The 20,840-nt window shown below is 35.2% G+C and overlaps 1 protein-coding gene across 6 annotated transcripts in view; it reads right to left on the bottom strand.

The window, feature by feature from the left end:
* Positions 1-2,003: 2,003 nt before the first annotated feature.
* Positions 2,004-20,840, bottom strand: part of CUL2 (cullin 2) — a 58,734-nt gene continuing 39,897 nt past the window's right edge. For all 6 annotated transcript variants that reach the window (XM_068404534.1, XM_068404538.1, XM_068404535.1 and 3 more), the window contains exons 12-21: positions 19,783-19,842; positions 19,261-19,389; positions 19,071-19,157; positions 18,402-18,554; positions 17,941-18,018; positions 12,930-12,996; positions 11,518-11,720; positions 9,097-9,198; positions 8,248-8,364; positions 2,004-3,475 (exon numbers count right to left, since the gene is read on the bottom strand). In XM_068404534.1, the coding sequence (XP_068260635.1) occupies positions 3,344-3,475; positions 8,248-8,364; positions 9,097-9,198; positions 11,518-11,720; positions 12,930-12,996; positions 17,941-18,018; positions 18,402-18,554; positions 19,071-19,157; positions 19,261-19,389; positions 19,783-19,842 (1,128 nt within the window). In that variant the 3' untranslated portion in view covers positions 2,004-3,343. The remainder of the gene's footprint in view (positions 3,476-8,247; positions 8,365-9,096; positions 9,199-11,517; positions 11,721-12,929; positions 12,997-17,940; positions 18,019-18,401; positions 18,555-19,070; positions 19,158-19,260; positions 19,390-19,782; positions 19,843-20,840) is intronic.

Here is a 20,840-nt window from a genome sequence, read left to right on the forward strand (position 1 = left end):
AGCTGAAAGATACCAGCTTATAAAATGTAATTCTCCTTTAACCAATTTCTACTCCTTATTTGGAGTACTCTGCTCCTTATTTGGAAAAGTGACATACTCATTGAAAGGTTTCTTAAAAAGTAATGATACTCTCCGCTTTGAAAACGGTTTCTCATGTTATTTAAGTACCTTTCATAGCTCCAGCAACAGTGTATTTATGAACACATTGAAATACAGATACGCATTTTTCTTTCCTAGAATAAGATAATCAATCTGAAGACAAATCAAAACATCATAGAAATACATTCCAGTTAGCCAGTAAGAGTTACATTTTCAGTTAGGTAAGAATTATCAGTAACACTCAGTACTAGAGGTAAAATGCATTTTGATATTAGAAACGTATGAGATGAATGAAATCATTATGTTTCCAGACACAGCTGTATGGCTTCTAATAAACCAGCAGGTCATACATGTTAAAAGGCTTATAACAAATTAAAAAAAAAATCTTTATAATTATATCAGTTTCTTCTAGTGAAAAAATAAAAATACATCACATTTTTGGATGTCTTATCCTTTTATAATTTGCCTCTTTAGTTAAGAGCCACGAGCACTTTGTATTTTGAAATGACACTTGCCAGATGTATTGAGTTGCCAGGTTGTAGCACTACTCTGTAAGCTGCATCACTGTGTGCCAACAATGACTTCAGTGACCTAACCCAGCTACAGAGGGATGAATCTTTGTACTATTTTTTTCCTTAGGGAAAAGGTGTGAGTTATAAAGTAGAATTCAAAATGTTTCCCAGCTATAGGCATATTTCCCAAGAGGCACTGAAAAGACTGAGTTTGTGTATAATTATGAAAGACATTGTCTAGGGATGCCAACTGCACTGAAATATATGAATGTTTTTAACTCACTAAACATGTCTCAACTCAGCAACATGCTTATCGAAAAAACAAAAATTACTTTTGATGTTTTAGGTATGCAAAAATTCAGAGATAAGGTAATGCTAAAACCTTACACGTTTGGGCTAGAGCAGTAAAGTTTTTGCTTCGTCTATGAAGTGATTCTGAAAATAAATTTGTTAAGGCTTTTTCAAACTCAGTCTTAAAATTTTGCTACTGCAATCTGTATTTAAATAAAGCTTTTATTAACCCTTTTATGAATGAACAAGCTTAAAATCTGTTGACTCATACACTAGTTACAAAATAAAACACATTTGTTTCCAGAAGTTTTGGTGTCACTGTTAGTTTGTTTTCTGGAGAAAGGATCTGATGATTCCATGTTCAGGCAATATTTTTTCTGTTGTGTCATAGAATATTCCCTCTGTTCTATTTTTTGTCATAAGAAGTAATGAATTACTTTTTACAAAGCACAGAAATGTTTCACACTGAAAGAGATTAAAAGTCACCCCAGCCAAAATCTATGCTAATGTGTCTCCTGTTTACTACACTTAGTGACAGTATAAGCACCTGTGCTGTCTCCCAACACACACATACAACTCTGAACTACGACTTTAGAAAACAAACTACTGCACCATATTACAATCAGTTAAAAAACCCACTTCTTAATTTTAAAAATCTAGATCTTAGTGCAGTGGGATAAAATACCATAAAGATGGAAGAACTGTTTAATGCCCTTCATTATTTATTGTCCTTTATTCATCCTCAGCAAAATCCACACAAGGAAAACCTATTACCACTTCTTGATGCATTTCCTAGTTAACTATATAGAAAGTTTGCTATACCCTCCAGATGATATGAATGCGATGCCACCTAAGAAATAAGAGACAGCAACAATGTGAAAGTCAGAGAGAAATCTTCCATATAGCAAAGAACTAGAAAAAGAAAAAAGAAGGAAAAAGCTCCCCCTAAAAGGTTTTTTTCCTTTAAAATTAATTGTTGATCTATGGACTTTTAGTAGGTGATGAAATATCACACAATCCCCCAAAATATTGCAAATTATATATATCTACATATATATGTTTTATATGCACACAAATAAAATTTGGCAAAAATAGAACATTTAAAGTTAACTTAATATTTATCCTGTCAATAATTGCAGGCGTAGCCATGAGGAAGCTGTTTTCCACAGCAGACATTCAGTGTGTTCACACACTTAACGCTCTTAAACTCCACTTAATTCCAGTGGTGGAGTTAGTACCTTTTAAAATTATACTTTGCTTATGTAAGAGTGAACAGTCAGCATGCCATCCCTGATGAACAACCAGGACATTAAATAGCTCATGGATTTCTTGTCCTGCCCAAATAGCTAGAAATCTGATTGGGGCAGAGGAAAACAAAATATGATAAATACAACCACATGAGTTAGGAGGGAAAACAAGAAAAAGACAGTATGTACTCATGTGGAAACAAACATAGGTACCTATCCATGTACTGCTTCTACCCAATGCATTAGTGAAACAACATTTTCCAGTTACCAGTCTGCTATATTCTTTCCCATTAACAGGGTGGTTTCACAAGCCACTGAACTGTATCTTTGACGTTCATGAAAACCATTCCTTACTCTTTGTGAACTACACTACTTCAATCCCCTCAAACATCTGTTTATTTTCTCTTGTAACATATTCCTACAGTGTGAGATTAACAGACCCAGAGTAGGCCTTCAAGCACTAAGAATGTAACTTAGCCTAATCTCAAGAAAACAAGATGTGCACTTAACCATAAATATTTTTTTTATAATCACATCAAACATAACATACCTGGTATTCAGTTTTATATAAATTAGTTCTTACGCCAGATTTACTTCCGAGGTTATCCAAAACCCAAACACATAACATTATTTTTACTCTTCCAGGTCTGAATAATATTTACAGACATTAATGCTATATCCATTTCTACAATCATTCAAGACACATTATATAACTTTATTTTTTTATTTGACAAGCAGCAGTATCATGTTCGTCATTTTACATTTTAATGTAGATACAATTATTAGGTTATCTGTCATATTACAATATTTAGGTTGTTTGGGGTTTTTTTTGGTGTTTTGTTGTTTTTTTTTTTTTTACTTTGTCTTAAGATACATTAAAAAACATCAACTGCAAACGTGAAAGGGGAGGAAAAAAAAAAAAAGCATGGTACCCAACCAATTTTCCACATTTCAGCAATACTTCACTCATTCTTTTAGTAAAGTTTTAAGAAATGTCATAATGACATGAGCTTGAAATATCTATAGGCATTTTCATTAACGCTCATGACATGGCACTGGTGATGTTGTAAACAGCAGAAAAACAGGGGCTGCCAAGTGACCAATTATGGAGGCACAGGCCTGCCTCTTCCCACAGGAGCACACCAAACAGTGACAGCAATGATCTCCTTACATCATACCTGCAGGATAGCAACATCATGCTACATAACTGTATTCGTCTGCAGAGGCTTGGCTTCGCTCTATGTACTGTTTGTCTATCAGAACTTCAATACACTTCTTAATCATGCTGATACTTGGGTTAAACCTAGCTCTTGATTGACTAATTACCTGCAAGAGAAAGAAATTTTTTGTGTTATTTTTATTTACAGCAGTTATAAATGCTACAGAAATATTCGCTAAGGGCGTTAAGGCAAATTCAGTATATTTTTCTTTTAAAGACAGGATTAAATAAACCTGGAATAGTTCATTTATGACAGTCAACAAAGCACCTCTATACATTAGTGTCAGGACACTTAAACTGACTGCTCAGCTCATTGGTTAGTTTGCCTGCATATTAACCAGATCTTCTCAGTCCTCTTGCTTGCTTAATTTGTCACAGTACTAATAAATATTCAGGTTAAAAATTAATCTAATATTAACACATTTCTTCCTTTATTATTATCACAGTTTAAGCAAAGTGAAAATTTTGTAAAACCAAATGTGCCTTTCCATACTGGCTCTGCTAACTGACTTCTCTTCCTAGACTAGGTCCCTTTTACTCCTGTTTATGTACTTTCATTGTTCTGGAATATTTCGTTTATGGGTTCCCAAATTCTGTTCGAGTTACACCAGTCTTACTTGGAAATTAAATGCCTGAAGAATGTGTTAATCTTAGTTTTCATAATAGTTTATACAATTCTGAATGGTTAAATTTCACTTGATTGTATTTTTCAAAACTACCTCTAAAGCTGATCACAATTTTCTTCTCATCCATCACCACTTTTGTTATCATAAAAAGATAGAGAAGACATTTTCATTTAATAAAGATTTGTGAAACCTGTGTTTTCTTTATCGCATTAAAAAGACACGTTCAGAAGACATGTAAACAGGTACATAGCAAATCACAAAAAAAAATCTGACTATAATGTTATAAGACCCTATTCATTCTTTAATAGCACAGTTTAAATATATTAAAAATGCAACCTATCCTCAGAGATTCTACTGCACTAGACAATCAAATTTGCAAGAAAAAAAGAATACTTATTTTTCAGGAAATTTGCTGAAAAGCCCTAGATGGCGCTTTTCATCACAAAAGACACAGTCCATGTAGTAATCATTTTGTAAAGTTACACTACTTCATTGCTGTTGCAGCTGCCAGGATAGGAGTGGATTTGTTGTGTTCTAAGTTCCAGCCCATGTAGCGCTGTATACCTGGTCCTGGAAGGAGCTCGAACTGCTCAGCTGCCTGGAAGTTGTAAATGGAGTCCCCCTACCACTCACATCCTTTCCTATAAAATTTGAGATAATGAAGATGAACCTCTCTTTCTTCAGTCACTGAAGATAGCCCTACGATTTGGTGAGTTCCACCTGGCTATACTGGAACTTTGTAATACATACAGTAAAAAATTATTTATTGTAAACCCTAATCTATATATGCCTTGTGGAAGAAACTGCAGCTGCATGCAAAACTTTAGCTGCCTCTTAATAGTTCTCAGTTTTGCCCATTCTCTTGTAGAGAAGAGGAAGAAATGGTGTATAGTAACAGAATATGCGTATCTATTAACTCGGAAAATTTTTCACATTTTACTCTTGTGGCCAACCTGTAGCAAAGAAAATTACTATTACCTTCTCCTCTCTACTTCCTAGCAATGGTAAGCGAGGTATACAAAAGCTCTTACTACTAAGTGTCACAATATATTTTGCCTGTAGCTTCTCATTTGTTCTGTAAAGCAAGTGATTTTTATTTCAGCTGAATTTCCTGTTTTCTTTACAACTTTTCATGGCTGGCTTTGTCCCAGTTCTAGAACTTGCTGGAGCCCTCTGTGAGCCAACAGAACTCACCAGGTAGAACTCACCCAGCAAAGCAAACAAAAAGCTCAAAAGAACGAGTTTTGTTGGGCTAACAGCCAAGGGTCTGGTATGTTCCACAGCAGTACAAATGAAAAGAAACTTGGTGCTAACAAGCTAATAAATCTGCTCAGATCTCACCTCACTTCAGCCCTATACTCAAACTGATTGTCACCATCAATACTTAATGTATTTACTTAGGACAGAGAGAACAAAAGACAGAATTTTGTACTGGTAGGGGTGTTTTGGTTTTGTTTTATCAAAGTTAATACAAATAAAAAGGATGGACAGAAATATTTGATGGTCAGAACAAAAAATTTTCTGTGAATGACTGCATTTCCCCTCCACTACTCCTGCTGACCTTACTCATTTTAAGGGAAAAGCTACCTCATCCTGCAAGCGACTGCAGCATGGAGCTAGAAGTAAAACTATCAGGGTATATCTAACACAATCAACAATTCAGCAAAGACCACATGCTGATATATACAGGCCTATTGGACACCTCACCCTAAATGAAATATGTGGTGCTGTAGTCTGTTAGCATCAGAGCTAACTACATTAAGGCTAGGAGTCTTTCAATCATATCTCTAACAACAGTATAATCCTGCCCTTATATCTCAGAAAAAAAATACTCATGAGGTAAGAAAATATTAACCATTCATAGCAAACACACTTCTTTTGAAAAGATTCATTCTTACTCATCAAGAAGTCAGACTAGACATTTTAAGTGAATATATTTTTAATAAGTAAATAAACATCACAATAGAAGTAACAAGAACTAAGTATATATGTCACCATAGTAACAATATCACAAATGAATGTTTTAAGAAATAAAGACTCTTGGCAGTAAATCAAATCGTACTTCAAGGTTAGCAGGGAAAAAAAAAGGAAGCTGGACAGCCAAGAAGTTAGTTATGCATACTCTACAGGTTTAATAGAAGTGATGGTTATTCATTTTTTAATAAAGGTCAGTCTAGCGAGAAAGCTGAGCATGTTCAACTCAGAACCATCTGGCACTTTGGCCTTACTCATACAACACAAAGCAAAAGAAGTTACTGAGCTCAATGTAGACATAACTAGGTAAAATTTCCACCTAACTTGAGATTTTCATCTTTGTATTTAAGCATTAAGCACAGAAAGACCTGTCTCCCCACAATGTGCTCTAAAACCTGGCAATAATTTCTGAAGTGCCTAAGAGTACATCTATATCACAGACTGTAAAGACACTTAACATTTTAAAGAATCTAGCTCAGGTCACTGTAACAGTTTAGCTGAGGCAGCACCTTATAGCTTGAGGTTTCACAATCGCTCGTTTAAGGCTACATCAGGTCCCCACACTACACTGCAGCATAGATATCAATTATTTAGCTTAGCCTTCCATTTTAAATGCTCTAATCCACCCAGGATATAAGTAGTATTCAAAATGGAGAAGTAAAGACTAAATGATTAAAGATATGATTTTTCAAAAGTGTCATAAATTTAGTTAAAAGCTAAGTTAAAAAAACAATACTGGTGCATGTGGCTGGTGATAGATAAATGGAACACCAGCTTCATTCTCTACTTAGTTTTTAACTGAGTAGCAATCAAAATATCCACCTTTCTTGCAAAACGTGAAAAAGCTCCTGATGTTAGACTGTACTATCCTGCAAGAGTACTGCAAAAGCAAAATGCAGAGGCATGTCAGATAGTGCCTTCTGAGTTAAACAAAGGGAGAAGCAACCAGAAAGGATTTTTCATTTCTGAAACATGAAAATTTGTAATCTATTCCACTCTTATAAATTGGTCTCAAGCAAAGTACACTTCAAAAACTTTTTCTAAGAATTTGAGAGTAGAGAGAAAAAAGTATTTTCAAAGATGAAACAGGGCTTGCCTTCCATTTTCTAGTTTTAACTGTAAATTCTTACAGGATTTCATCATAATTGCATGGATGATTTAAGTAACAGGAAACCAAATAACCAAAGATTTTGAGAATAATCAGGACCTACGCTGACTCATCTTTTAGATATTCAAAATCAGATTTCTTAAATTAAGCTTGCTTTCAGACTATTTGTGTATGAGCACTATTTGAATATCCAAAACCTTTAAGATGTCTCACATTGCAAGTTCTGGGCTTACAAGCTCTCTGTAGCTGCTTTTTTTTTTTTTTTTTTTTTTTTTTTTTTTAGGAACTAAAAATTAAGTGGTGGGTGCAGTAAACTGTTTCCTCCATCACCACAAGACAGAAAGCACATAGCAGATCTCTAAATGACTGAATGCCTCTCTACCTCCATGCTCAAAATGGTACAAATAAAGCAGGAATCTTTATTCCTTCTCCCAGCAGTCCACTCTGAGGCTATCCAACAAGGGTCAGGAAACACAAGAATGAATTATACTAAAGAATGAATGCCTTTGAAGGCTAAGGAAACTAAAACTGGGAACTGGTTCGTAGAAGCAAAGGTTAGTTTGGAATAAGAAATACAATTAGGCAGGCAACTAGCACAGATGGGAAAGTGGGAGAAAACCAAAAGAAATTGCACTTCCTTCCCAGCTAGTCTGTGACAGTTCACAGATCATGAATCTAGAATCTAAAAAATCCAGACAACTGTTCCACTTAATGGAAAAGGGAGATTAAGATGTGCATGTCTACATACTCAGACAAGTTTAAAATTTAAGCCATGAATTAGAATAAAATCCAACTCTATGATTAGAGCCCAAAATTGGCTAGGTGATTCTGTGGAAATTCCATACCTAGAATATCCATACTCAGGTTTTCAACTGAACCTATAGCTCTGGCAATGATTCTTATAGGATATGACATCTGTCAGCATAGAACCAGCCAACAGGGAAGAGTAAGTACAGAGGCACTTAATGCTTTGTTGCTAACACACATTTACAAGATGGAGGGATCACATCTAGTGCTCCAGTACTGCAGTTCTAAGTAAACTCCAATGAAATTCTCACTAATTTCACTGAAGTATTAGTTTTGACATGGGAGAGTTTTGTGGTCAGATGTTTTACCCAACTATCCTGAAGATTTTCATCAAATTATGCTTAAGATGACAATTTTATCTTACCTCCTGAATAAGCGCATTATGTCGCAACACTTTACGTGCTTTCATGATACGGACTATAGCAGCTTGAAGATACATTTTTCTGTCTTCATCTACAGCACTTCTCGTCTGCTCCATCTCCTGTGATAAAGGAAGAACAGTAATGCTTAAAATATAGTAAGATCAATAAACGCTTCATATAAAAGTACCTTGAATCTATACTTTTTATTTTATTAGAAGTGGTCAATTACTACAAAAATCTAGGTGAAGTTCAATTCCAGGCAAAGTACTTCCATAAATCAATACCAGGTTTCATGAAAGTCAGCAGGAAGGGAGGAGAGACATCCAAACCAGTGTTTTTGCTAGGGAGAAAGGCAGGCAGAATTTATGTCATGTACTGAGTTTGGCAACACGTACGTCTCTTGTACTAAATCCTATGTTTTAGGAGATACAGAGTGAACAGGGATCATCAACACTGGAGTTAATTTTAGTTGATGAAATACACAAAACCATAGGAAACCAGAGCTGATCGGTTCTGCTGTTCCTGGAATAAGATGCTTTTACAAACACCACCACCAAAGAAGTCTCATTAGGTAAGACAAGCTAAAAGTCAATCCCATTTGGTACAAGAGGAATAGCTCTTGTTTATATTTTTCTTCTTTCTTATTCCCTATTCCATCTCCTCTTTCCTATAATTTAAGTACAAAAAAATTTGCAGTGCTTAAGCTTTAAACTTAAACAATTTCTTTATGGTGATATAAATCTTACACAGGGACTCTTACATCCGCTTACACAAAACTAATGCAATAAATTTGCTTTTGGAAAAATAAGCTTCCTAAGCTGTTCAAGCTAAAAACACCAAAGAATACTTGCCTGTGGCGTGTCTTTCTGCATTGATGTAGTAATTTTAAATTTCGTTCGTTTACTGCTGAAGTTCATATTTAATGAAAATGTAGACTCTGCCTCTACATCTTCCTACAATAAAGAATCTTTTTTTAAAAATCAGAAATGGAATCAGAAAATTAGAACAATTTACATTGAAAAAAATCACAGTTAGGGGCTTGCATACATACAATTTCAGCAGATTTGTAGTTGGAAGTTCTAAAATGCCACTTGAACCAGGTCAATTTTTTTAAGCTACAGTTTAACTAACCTAAAAATCAAGTCTATAGTGTTTTCTAAAAGAACTCTGACATACATGAATATCATTAACAAGTCTATATGATTAAAGCAATTTCTGTTTTAATACTTCGACAGCTTATCTCAGTTGCAAACACTCTCCATTTAAACTCATTTTCTCTCTGCAAAGAAAGTAGGATTTGCATTTATTTATGGCAGAACCTCAATAGAGCGAGCTGTTGCTTTCACAACTATTATTAATGTTGCCTTCCAGAACTTAAGGGAAAACATCTAAACATTGTTATGTTATAGCAGAAACAGTTAAGCTGCAACTTCTACAGTTCCACACCTATCCGTACTTTTCTAATTTTTTCCTGTCAGAGTCTCAATTCTTTTCCACACATAGAAGTCCATTTCTTTCAATAAATGGTAACTACTCCCTGCAGTCCAAACACCTTTACATTCAACTAACAGGATGACCTGACCAGTCTTTGCAGTTTCCAGGCAAGAGTCTGTACAATTATTACCAATTTCCAGAAGAATAAAGTTACTGGGCTTCTTAGACTTTGGAATCTTGCCAAACCATGGTTGCCTCAAGTGAAAATACTTTAGTAAACACAGGCAATATTTATCTAAATATATACTCAAAACAATACTCATTCTAATTTTATATTCTGCAACAAATATTCTTTATTATAATATTTTAAAATATCCAGGCATAGTATAGAAAATTTAACATGAAAGGGCAAAAATCAACACCTTTAAAAAAAATAAGCTAACATTAAATTTTAGAATTATTTTGCTTACATGGTTGAGTACAAATCAAAATAAATTGTGTGTTGTGCATGAGCTCAAAAAGCATGATTCCAATGAACCAATAAAGATCTTGTCAAAAGTTTCTTCCCCCCCCCAAAGAACGAACAAACAAAAGCAAACTACACTTAATTTAATACATTTAATACACTGTACTTTTCTGTGTGGCTCAGATATTAGTAAAGAGAAGTTAGCGTATTTAATTTCACTCCTTAAGCCACTAGCTTATTCAATAAGTAAGCTGATAGACTGTCTACAGATCTGCTTTCACATTGCTGGATGGGACGCAAAGAAAACAGAATTAGCAGAGATGTTTGAATGCAATAGCCTGGAAGTTAAAGAACCAGAAAATGCAGTGGTAAACATTAAAAGGTAAAAGGGTTGGAAAGCTATATTGTTCACTCTTCAATGACATATGCTTAAAGAAACTGGGCAAACCTTATACAACAGACATAAATATGTGTAAATCCTTTAAATAATGGGCAACTTTCTAAGATTATGAAAAATCTCACTGTTTTCTGTAATAGCTCCCAGAGTTAAATTTCACCCATGGTTTAACACACATCTTCCCAGCCACTGTTCCAACCTGAGCTCATTTCTAGATATTGGAAGCATGTCTTATACTTCAGCCAAGCATCAGATCTTACTTGTGATCTCACTTTACATTTTCTAATATTTTTCTGGTTAAAAAAAAAGAGCAGCTATCAGAGCAGCTTTAGATTTCTTCTCGTAAGTGAAGTGAACAGCTTATCTCAGTTTCTTATGCCTGATACTGTCTGAATAATGGGCTTTCTGGGCTAGCTGGAAGCACACACTAAAGTTTGTATGGTATGCACAGGCACTTCTGTAGTGTTTCTTACACAACAGAAATCTGCGCCCTTTGCTGTATGGGAAAAAGGATAAATGGTTTCACGTAAAAGTACGAGGCAGAGTCAGAAATAAAACCTGTATCAACCATTGCCTTAACCAGAGGGTTCAGATATTACTGGAATACCATGAAACTCATGGAATGACAGAGTTTGGCAAATTGCTGCAAAAATCCTCTCACACAAGCCCTCCTTGCTCTCTTTCCTCCTTCCTCCTCCTGTAATCTATCAACAAGGAAGAACATGGATGCTTTTACTTTCAGTCTCTTAATCCCACAATTTTTTTTTTTTAGGATCTCTGTAAGACTCTTTGGTTTACTACTCGGGCTCCTTCCCATGATTCAGTACAACTTTGAAAGTGGTGCATTTAAAGAGTATTCCACTCCAACAGGAGTTGGAACAAAGAGTGGACTCTTTTATATCAAAGAAAGCCCTCAACAAATATTAGAATCACAAGACTGAAAACATGAAACTTATTAATATCATTACTGCATACCTTGTCTGAGTCATGGTTGATCATTTTGACATCAAGTAAGGATTTGATGGTTTTTGTCAGTTCCTTCTCATTCATTTGTGTACTATCCTGAAGCTCCTTGTAACTGACAGTTTCACTGTTGTTGAAGGCAAGCAACACTGACATTTGGTATGTTGTGACCATGGCTACGTAAGGTTTGCACAAATAATTCATTTTTACTTCGCCTGTAACAATACAAATAGTATTTTATACACTGATGGAATGTGCTGAAAAGTCATCCAAAGCCTAACTACTAGAGCTCCTCGTACATTTCCAGACATTCAGTTCACACCTAAGTATGCATTTAACACTTGGTATGGGAAGATGAAAACTGATGTTGTGAATCTACACATACAGAATGTGGTCTGCAACAAAAAACCCTCACATTAACTATGAATACTAGAACAATAGCGTTTCCAAGAAAAAAGGAAACCTAGTGTTGAATTTGAATAATGCAATATAATTTATAGTAATAAAAAAAGGAAATTCCAAATAGCCTCAACACATTGCAATGCATAAACTTCAATTAGTAATAGCTTACACAGAATCACAGAATAGTGATTATAGGAAAGTTGTTCCAAAAGATGTAAAAACAAAAGGCTTGTCCATAAAATTTTTTTCGCAATATTCTTATATTGTTTAAATTCCCCTGGAATTTAAAAAAAAAAAAAAAAAAGGAAAAGAAAAAAAGCACTGAAGAAATCTGCCTGAAAGCAGATTTAGATTTTCTGTGTGAAGGTGAGTGAGAGTTAACGGCAGCCTTCTATTATCAGAACTAAATTTTCATTACATTATATTGTTGTATGCTAGTCTGGTTTTCACCTCTATGTAATATGTTATGGTGCTCAGTTATTAAAGACTGATACTGAAAGCACTTGAAATAAAATATGATTGACTGATACTTACTAAGCTAAGCTACAATTTTATATATCTCTTCTAAGATGTTTTTAAACATATATTTCTATATAGTAAATACAAATGTAAGTAAATATATATGTATTTACTTAGATACTTACATATCTGAGTAAAATAGTATAATATGCATTCTTAAAATTATTTAATATTCAGCTAAGAGGCATGTGACACTACAGAAACAATTCTGGGGCAATTGTTATTAACTCAGCAGTTCTGCAGTGCCGTTTTGTAGTTAAGAATGTACAACTCTAGTTTTACTTGGATTTAATAAATCACAGATAATATATGCAAGTTTACAAAACAAATTTTGGAAATACTAAGCAGCAAATATTAAATGAATTTATAATACAAAATAAGTCAGTTGACTTTATATGCAACATAATGTTCCAACTCCAAAGTCTGTTGTCATTTGAAAAGGACTTCTAACAAATAATTGTCAGTTGTACAGAGCACAAGTTTAGCAAAGCACGTATTTTTACCTGTACAAAGATAATGTAACCAAGTAAGCTTCCTTCCACTAAAATGCTGACTGTAAAATAATTCAAACTGCAAAACAAAATGAACTTCAATTAGTCACACATACAACTACTTACAATAGTTTATTATCACATTACCACTCCAATGACGAAATATTGGTTTTATTTTCACCATATTGGATGCAAACACTGCAGATGAATTCACGACAATATTTTCCTTTAGAAGATGGGTACTGACTGAACATCAGTCTTTTACTGAACTACTTGAACATATTAACATATCACTTGATGACTAAATCAAAAAGATTGTTGACACATTTGTACTCTCAAAGCATAAAATACTGTAGTTAAACAGTGTTCTAAAGAAGTACCAAGTCTCCCGAATTTAAAAGAATTTCTAAGAGGTTTTAGCAATCAATCTTGTTAAGTTTTATTACTCTGTTCCTTCCAATTCCATACAAAAACAAGTGTATTTTTTTTCACCTTGCTGAAATCATTCTGTATTCCATGGCTTTGATATCCTATTTAAAATCAATTCAGAAAATCCATTTTATTGATTTTGTTTTTTAACAAATCGTTCTTAACATCCTTCAAAAAACAAACTTTTAGTTAACAGGTATTTCCCACAGTCAGCTACACATTGACTTTCATGACAAATCTCATCTTATATTCCCAAACATATTTTTAGGGGGAATTCCAAAAGAGCAAGCTTGAAAGTGGGCATAGTTTTTGGGTTTCAGGCTAAACACAACTACACAGCTTGCAAACAGCTCAGAATCAAGAAGTGACTACAGATCCTTGAATTTCTGGTGAAACTTTCCAAAACCTATTTTCAAAGACACACACATTTATGATTTAGGAAGTAACATTTCAAAGTTGTGCTGACACCCAAAAATTGAAGCATCCCCTCAAAATTAGTATTTTAAAAATTTTGTGTGCAAAACTAGCATTAGTAGAAATGTTAATTTCTCCCCTTTGTTTTTATTTTTACATTAATTTCTTGTCATTATGAGAAGTGCTACAATCCAGGGAACTATAGGCCTGTCAGCCTGACCTCGGTGCCAGGCAAGGTGATGGAACAGATCATCCTGAGTGCCATTACACGGCACATGCAGGACAATCGGGGCATCAGGGCCAGCCAACATGGATTCATGAAAGGCAGGTCCTGCTTGACCAACCTGGTCTCCTTCTATGACCAAGTGACCCGCTTAGTAGATGAGGGCAGGGCTGTAGATGTAGTCTATCTAGACTTCAGTAAGGCATTTGACACTGTCTCCCACAGCATCCTCCTAGACAAACTGGCTGCCCGGGGCTTGGATGGGTGGACTCTTCGATGGGTTAAAAACTGGCTGGATGGCTGAGCCCAGAGAGTGGTGGTGAATGGGGCAAAGTCCAACTGGCAGCCAGTCACTAGCGGTGTTCCCCAGGGCTCAGTTCTGGGGCCGGTGCTGTTCAATATCTTTATAGATGATCTAGACATAGGGATTGAGTGCACCCTCAGCAAATTTGCAGATGACACCAAGCTGGGTGGGAGTGTCGATCTGCTGGAGGGTAGGAAGGCCCTACAGAGGGATCTGGACAGGTTAGATAGATGGGTCGAGACCAATGGCATGAGGTTCAACAAGAACAAGTGCCGGGTCTTACACTTCGGCCACAACAATCCCATGCAGCGCTACAGGCTGGGGGAAGAGTGGTTAGAAAGCGGCCCGGCGGAAAGAAGGCCAATGGCATCCTGGCCTCTATTAGGAACAGTGTAGCCAGACGGTCTAGGGAAGTGATAGTCCCTCTGTACTCGGCACTGGTGAGGCCGCACCTTGAATACTGCGTCCAGTTCTGGGCCCCGCACTTCAAGAAAGATGTTGAGGTGTTGGAGCGAGTCCAGAGGAGGGCGACCAAGCTGGTGAAGGGTCTGGAGGGTCTGACCGATGAGGAATGGCTGAGGGAGCTGGGGTTGTTTAGCCTGGAGAAGAGGAGGCTCCGAGGTGACCTTATTGCAGTCTACAACTACCTGAAGGGAGGTTGTAGTGAAGTGGGAGTCGGCCTCTTCTCCCGGGCAGCTAGCGATAGGACAAGAGGACACAGCCTCAAGCTTCGCCAGGGGAGGTTGAGGTTGGACTTTAGGAAGAATTTCTTTACAGAAAGGGTTATTAGACATTGGAATGGGCTGCCCAGGGAGGTGGTGGAGTCACCATCTCTGGATGTGTTTAAGAAAAGACTGGACATGGCACTTAGTGCCATGGTCTAGTTGACAGGGTGGTGTCAGGGCAACGGTTGGACTCAATGATCCCTGAGGTCTCTTCCAACCTGGTTGATTCTGTGATTCTGTGAATTACTCTGAAAGGCATTTTTTCCTTAAATTATACAAAGACACACAAATATATAGCAGAACAGGAACATGAAAAAAATACCTCTAAATAAGAAAAGGCCTTAAAAACAACTTTAACATTCCTCTCTTCTTTAAGAAACAAAGTTTTTTTGTTTTGTGCAAGTGAAAATTAGCTATGCAGTTTGAATTCTGGCACTGTAGTGCACAACTCTGGCTACTGTAAATGAGACCACTTTCCAGAAGACTCTAGGAACACAATCCCTAGAAGATTCTTTCAAAGCTCTATTTATGTACATTTAAATGTCATTTTCACCAACAGAGAATAAGAGAAGGAAGGGCATAAATGGCCTGTAGACTGTGATAAGAAAAATCAAATTTACAGAGAAGCAGCAAAAACATCTTACATTAAATATAATCCATCAATCCTGACATTCCTGGAAACTAGCAAGCAATGGAGAGAGAATAAGAAAAAGCCCTAGGAAACAAAAGGAAGCACTGAATTTTGAAGAACAATTAAAGATATTCCAGAATGCTTAAAAATCCTTTTTGAGGACATGGCTTCCAGCTTACTTATTTTGTGGGCTAAACTGATACAGAAAAGTTACTCTGACAGGAAGGAAAAGAAGAATTTCTCCAAAGATTAAAGCGGAAGTTTATGGCAAGGCTTGTAAAAACCAAGATTTTGCTTTAACATATGTAATAAGAGTCTGATCATTTTGCTTGTAAGGAGAAATAGAAAAATACAGATTTTTAGTAGCACTTTAGTAGCTATGGCATTCTCTTGGATGTCCTCTGAAAATAACTGAAATTTAGCTGAAAATCCAACAGAAAAATTAAAATATAAATCTAACCTTAATCCTATGTATTAGCCCTACAGCCAAAAGGAACAAATCAGACTGCATATATTGGCAAGTTCCTGCTAAACCTTAATTTTAGTATTTAAGCTGGTTTTTTTTTTTTTCTTTTTTTTAAGAGAAAAAAATTCAGAACTTTTACTCTCATACTTCCTATCTGAAAGAAACAAGAAAGTGTGGCTTGCAGACTGATCCTAATTTAAGATCTAACTACTTTCTGGTAATGAGAAAAACTTAAGCAGATTCAAAGAACCCTTCCTTAAAATGGGATCAAACCTCCCTACGCCTCATGTAGCCAGCGCTGTGTACACATCAATTTGGCTGACTCTGATTTGGTCCGGCAACTCTGATTAACGTCGAAGGAAAACACCAAAAGGGAGACTTTTGACCTCTTTAAGCATCAGGTCTTTCTCCACCCGCAAGCTTAAACAGTATGACAACCAGTATTTGTATACTATTTAAATAAATATATATTTACAGGAAACTCCAGCAGTCTCAGAGCCTGAAAAAGCTGCTACACAGTTTGCCCAGTAACAGAGGTACTCCTATACCTTGGGGTGCAACTGCAAAATGGTTTTTTTCTTTCTAAATCCTGGCCAGAATCTGAGAGAACTCTCTTTTCATGGGTCGAATGATCAAATTTGACAGTAAAGACAGACATTGTCAATTTTTCAAAGACTCCCCAAGGTCATGTTCTGTTCCCTCAGGGGATTATGAATATAATTTAGAGCACTAATTCTAGCTAGGTGACACGTGAACAAGTTTGCTCCTTTGAACTGGCAAAACAGTGAAGTTAGGCAAGCAACCCAGACTCTGAGCTGCTTCTGATACACAAGTCAGTAAAAATTTTCAAACTGAGGCACAACTGACAATACTATTTGAAGCCCACAAAGAATGGCTAAATGTCATCAGTCACCTTCTGTGGCTCCCATAGTATGGGTTGGAAACAACTGTATTGCTAAAACCAAGTGCCATTTAATATAGCTGAAATAAAAGCAGAATAAATAGTTCTAATACTTAAGAGTAATAAATGAAAAAGCTCCTTCACCGCAGAAACAGACATTTGCCATTATAATTTAGATCAGATAGCAATTTAAGGTATAAAAACTGCTTAAAAAAACTGTTATGTCCAATAACATGAAAGTTTTATTGCCTAAAATGCACTCCACCATTAAACACACTTTAGCAAAGTGTATTTGGGCATATTAATTGCCTAAAATGTACTTCACCATTAAAAACACACATATTCTGTATTTTAACACAAACATTGTACAGATAACATTTAGAACACAATAATATAAGCAGAAATAATAAAATATTCCACCTCTACAAAGCGGAAATAATCACATAAAAAGAGAATATTTGGCCTAAGTAAAACCTTTACTGCTTTGAGAATTTGCAAAATTAGCTTTAAAGAAGTTTGCATGAAGCTTGATTTTGAATGCTCCTATGAAATACGGGACAAGAAAGCTGTATTTATATTTTAATCTGCTATTAAATCTGGTCAGATTTAATATTAGAAACAAAATCTTCTTTTATCTAAATATTAGGAATTGTTTTTAAAGCTAAGAATCAACCCAGTTCATCTGACTGTATTTATTAGTATCCCTCTCAATCATGAAGTGTAGAAGAGAGATGTGAAAAATAAAGAAAAGCTATGCAAATACATACATAAATTCAGTATGTCAAAATTTCATATGGACTGGAAACAGGATAGCCATGATTTACAAACAAAATGAAGCAGCTCACGTTTTCCTCTGTTAGAGGGATCATCTTTTATTTGCAGTTATTTTACATTTTCCACATGTTTACAAGAAGCCTCCTACTAACCTACCATCTGTACACTTTTTTCCAGTTCCTGAGGAATTGCAAATGTAGAAGAAGGAGCCTGAGTTAGAGGCCATGCACCAGCCTAAAGGTATCAGGAAAAACAAAATTATTAACATTTTCATCCAATATACACATTAAGAAAAAAATAACACTAATAAACAGATCTATAATGTATATTATGCCATAAGACATTCAATTTAGACCAGAAGCTTTACTGCTCGCTACTCATTACACATGCCCCACTGACTTATTAATTCAAGAACACAAGGCATTTTACATCACTATTGTTTAGTGTTAGCAGGTTAATTTTAAAATTAAAAACTAGGACAATAAATTATTCCACAATGATCACAAGGTGTCAGTTTCCACACAAGAAGTATTCAGAGTTAGAAAAATTGTTCACTTGTTATAAAAACATAGAAATTAAACACAAACAACTCAATAGCAATAAACATACATTAGTACCTGTAGAACATATATCTGAAAACTAATTCCCAAATCTATAATCGTGTCCTGGTTTTTGATAAAGTTGTTGAATTTATTGTTGAGATCAGCACTAACACTCATGTCTGTATACATCCGATGGAGCTTGCTGGTAAATTCATAACCACAGGCTTGCTGTGAAGAAATATGTAACAGGTTTCACAGTGAAAACAGTACTACTTATACAAATTATGCACATTCACTACCAAAATACGAAAAACTGGTCAGCAGAAGTGTTGTTATAATATTTACAGAGAACACTAGTTACAACAGAAAACAAACATTATAAAAGAAAATGATCGCATTTATCTTAGTTTCACTTTGTACATGTTGATTTACATGAACAATGTTATTTTATAAAATTGAAAGACAGAGCTAGTTTAATAGAAAGTCCTTGGTACTTTTATAATGTAAATATGATTATTTGAACACACTTAATAAAACTACCCAAAACCTCGTAAAAATCTTGAATGCCTAAGTGATACTTGGCCATACATCTTCCACAGAGTACAGAGAAGTTAGTTTTTCCTTTCAGCTACTGGAAACAGGTTCTGCTGATTGCTAAGTTATCTCTGGCACCCTCTGCTGCTCCCCCTCAACATTACATACTCCTATGGTGGTTTATTCTGCATTAGAAGAATATCACATTACCTTTAGTTTATTAATCATGGCTTCTTCAGAATCCATAGACATAGACAAACCATGAATTAATCTTTTTGCCAACATTCTGGCATAGAACTGCATAAAAAAATCAGATATGAGGATTTTTAAAAGCATAACCACATTTTTTAAGTATACTTTAAATGCAACATTTTAGCATTTATTCAACATCAAAAGTTACCTTTTGGAATACATCTTTGTCATCAATGTATTTGAAAACAGTAATGAAACTTGTAAGTTTGTCTTCTACTTCATTCTCTGTCATTCCTTTTGCTGATTTCTTCAACAAGTTGTCACAGTACTTGGCCAGCTCAAGTTAAAAAAAGAAAAAACAAATCCAAACCTACTTGTCAAGCTTGAGAACAAATGTATGCCAAGGTATTCCAAACTTCTACACAAAAGTTAAAGCATGAAAGAAGTCATAGTCTGTAGTCTCGTCTTCTATTACAAGGACTGTACTCATAGGAAAACGATACGTACCACATCCACAGAAAATACAAATTCTATATCAAAAATTACAACTACACCAGTTTTGCACACCCACAAAACGTGTGTGCAGGTTAAGTTATTTATTACTGCTGAAATACATACCTGAGGCTGACTTCGCATGAGAAATGGATATTCTTGTGATGGACCCTATACCAACTCATTTGACAGTTACAAAAAAGTATTATTACTTTCTACAATAATATATTTCACTTACCAACTCAGGTGCTTTGCAGATGGACTTGGGCTCCCTATAGTTAACTACTGATGTCAAAGCCTACATAGGAACATAGAGCAAAGAGAAAAAATGTAAATAACTTAAAACTTTTTCTGAAATTTGAAGATATCAAAAAAATGTTCAGGGCAAAGACCATCCAAGACTCTATAAAACCGAACTACACAAAAGGGGATCGAAAAAGAAACAATGAATAAAAGGGTTTGAATTACTGCTCTGTGAGAACTTGTGTGTTGAACATTTTTAAGTTGAGATTTAAGGAAATTGGAAGAGGAACAGAAGTTAATTGCAGAAAGCAGGAGAACAAATTAAGTTCTGATTAGAAACTTAAGTGAAAACGTATGAAGATTTTGGTATACAGCAATATGTATAGTCCAAAAGTAAGTATGGAAAGAAACTGAGGAATAATTGCAGATAAGGCAGATTGGAGCAGCAGCACATCAACAGCAGCTTACATCAACACCATGTATCTTGAGATGAAAAACATACATGGTGTGCTCACAACAGTAAGGAAGGAAAGATCTTTTGGTTGGTGCATTTTGTGATAGACTAAAGAGGAGAAAAAAAATACTGTTGAAAATGGAAATTCAAAGCAGTGCAGTACAAAAGAAGAAAACCTGAATATGAGGAAAAGAAAAGGAAGGAGATAACAGCAGTTTAGAATCGGAAATTGTAAACAAATACCAGAATCATCAAGATTAGACATATCACATCTAAATTAACATTTTAAACTAATACGGAACAAAAAATATTGCATGGCCATAGTTCCTAGGAATTATAGTTCCTTCTATGGAAGGAAAACATTATTATTGTTATTATTATAAAGGACTGACAAGCAACATTTGTACAATGCCTTGACATTCTAATATTTGATAACAGGCCCTTAGAATCCCTGTGAAAAAGGAATGCATGACTTGACAACAAATATGAAACTCTTTGAAGCTTAAAACACTCTTTTGCAATAATACTGGAGGCACCAATAGCAGTTTTGATATTCACAATGAAAAACTGACAGCAGATTAAGCTCTTAAATATTTATT

Source organism: Nyctibius grandis, chromosome 7, assembly GCF_013368605.1.
Source record: "Nyctibius grandis isolate bNycGra1 chromosome 7, bNycGra1.pri, whole genome shotgun sequence".
NCBI classification, from domain to species: Eukaryota; Metazoa; Chordata; class Aves; order Nyctibiiformes; family Nyctibiidae; genus Nyctibius; species Nyctibius grandis.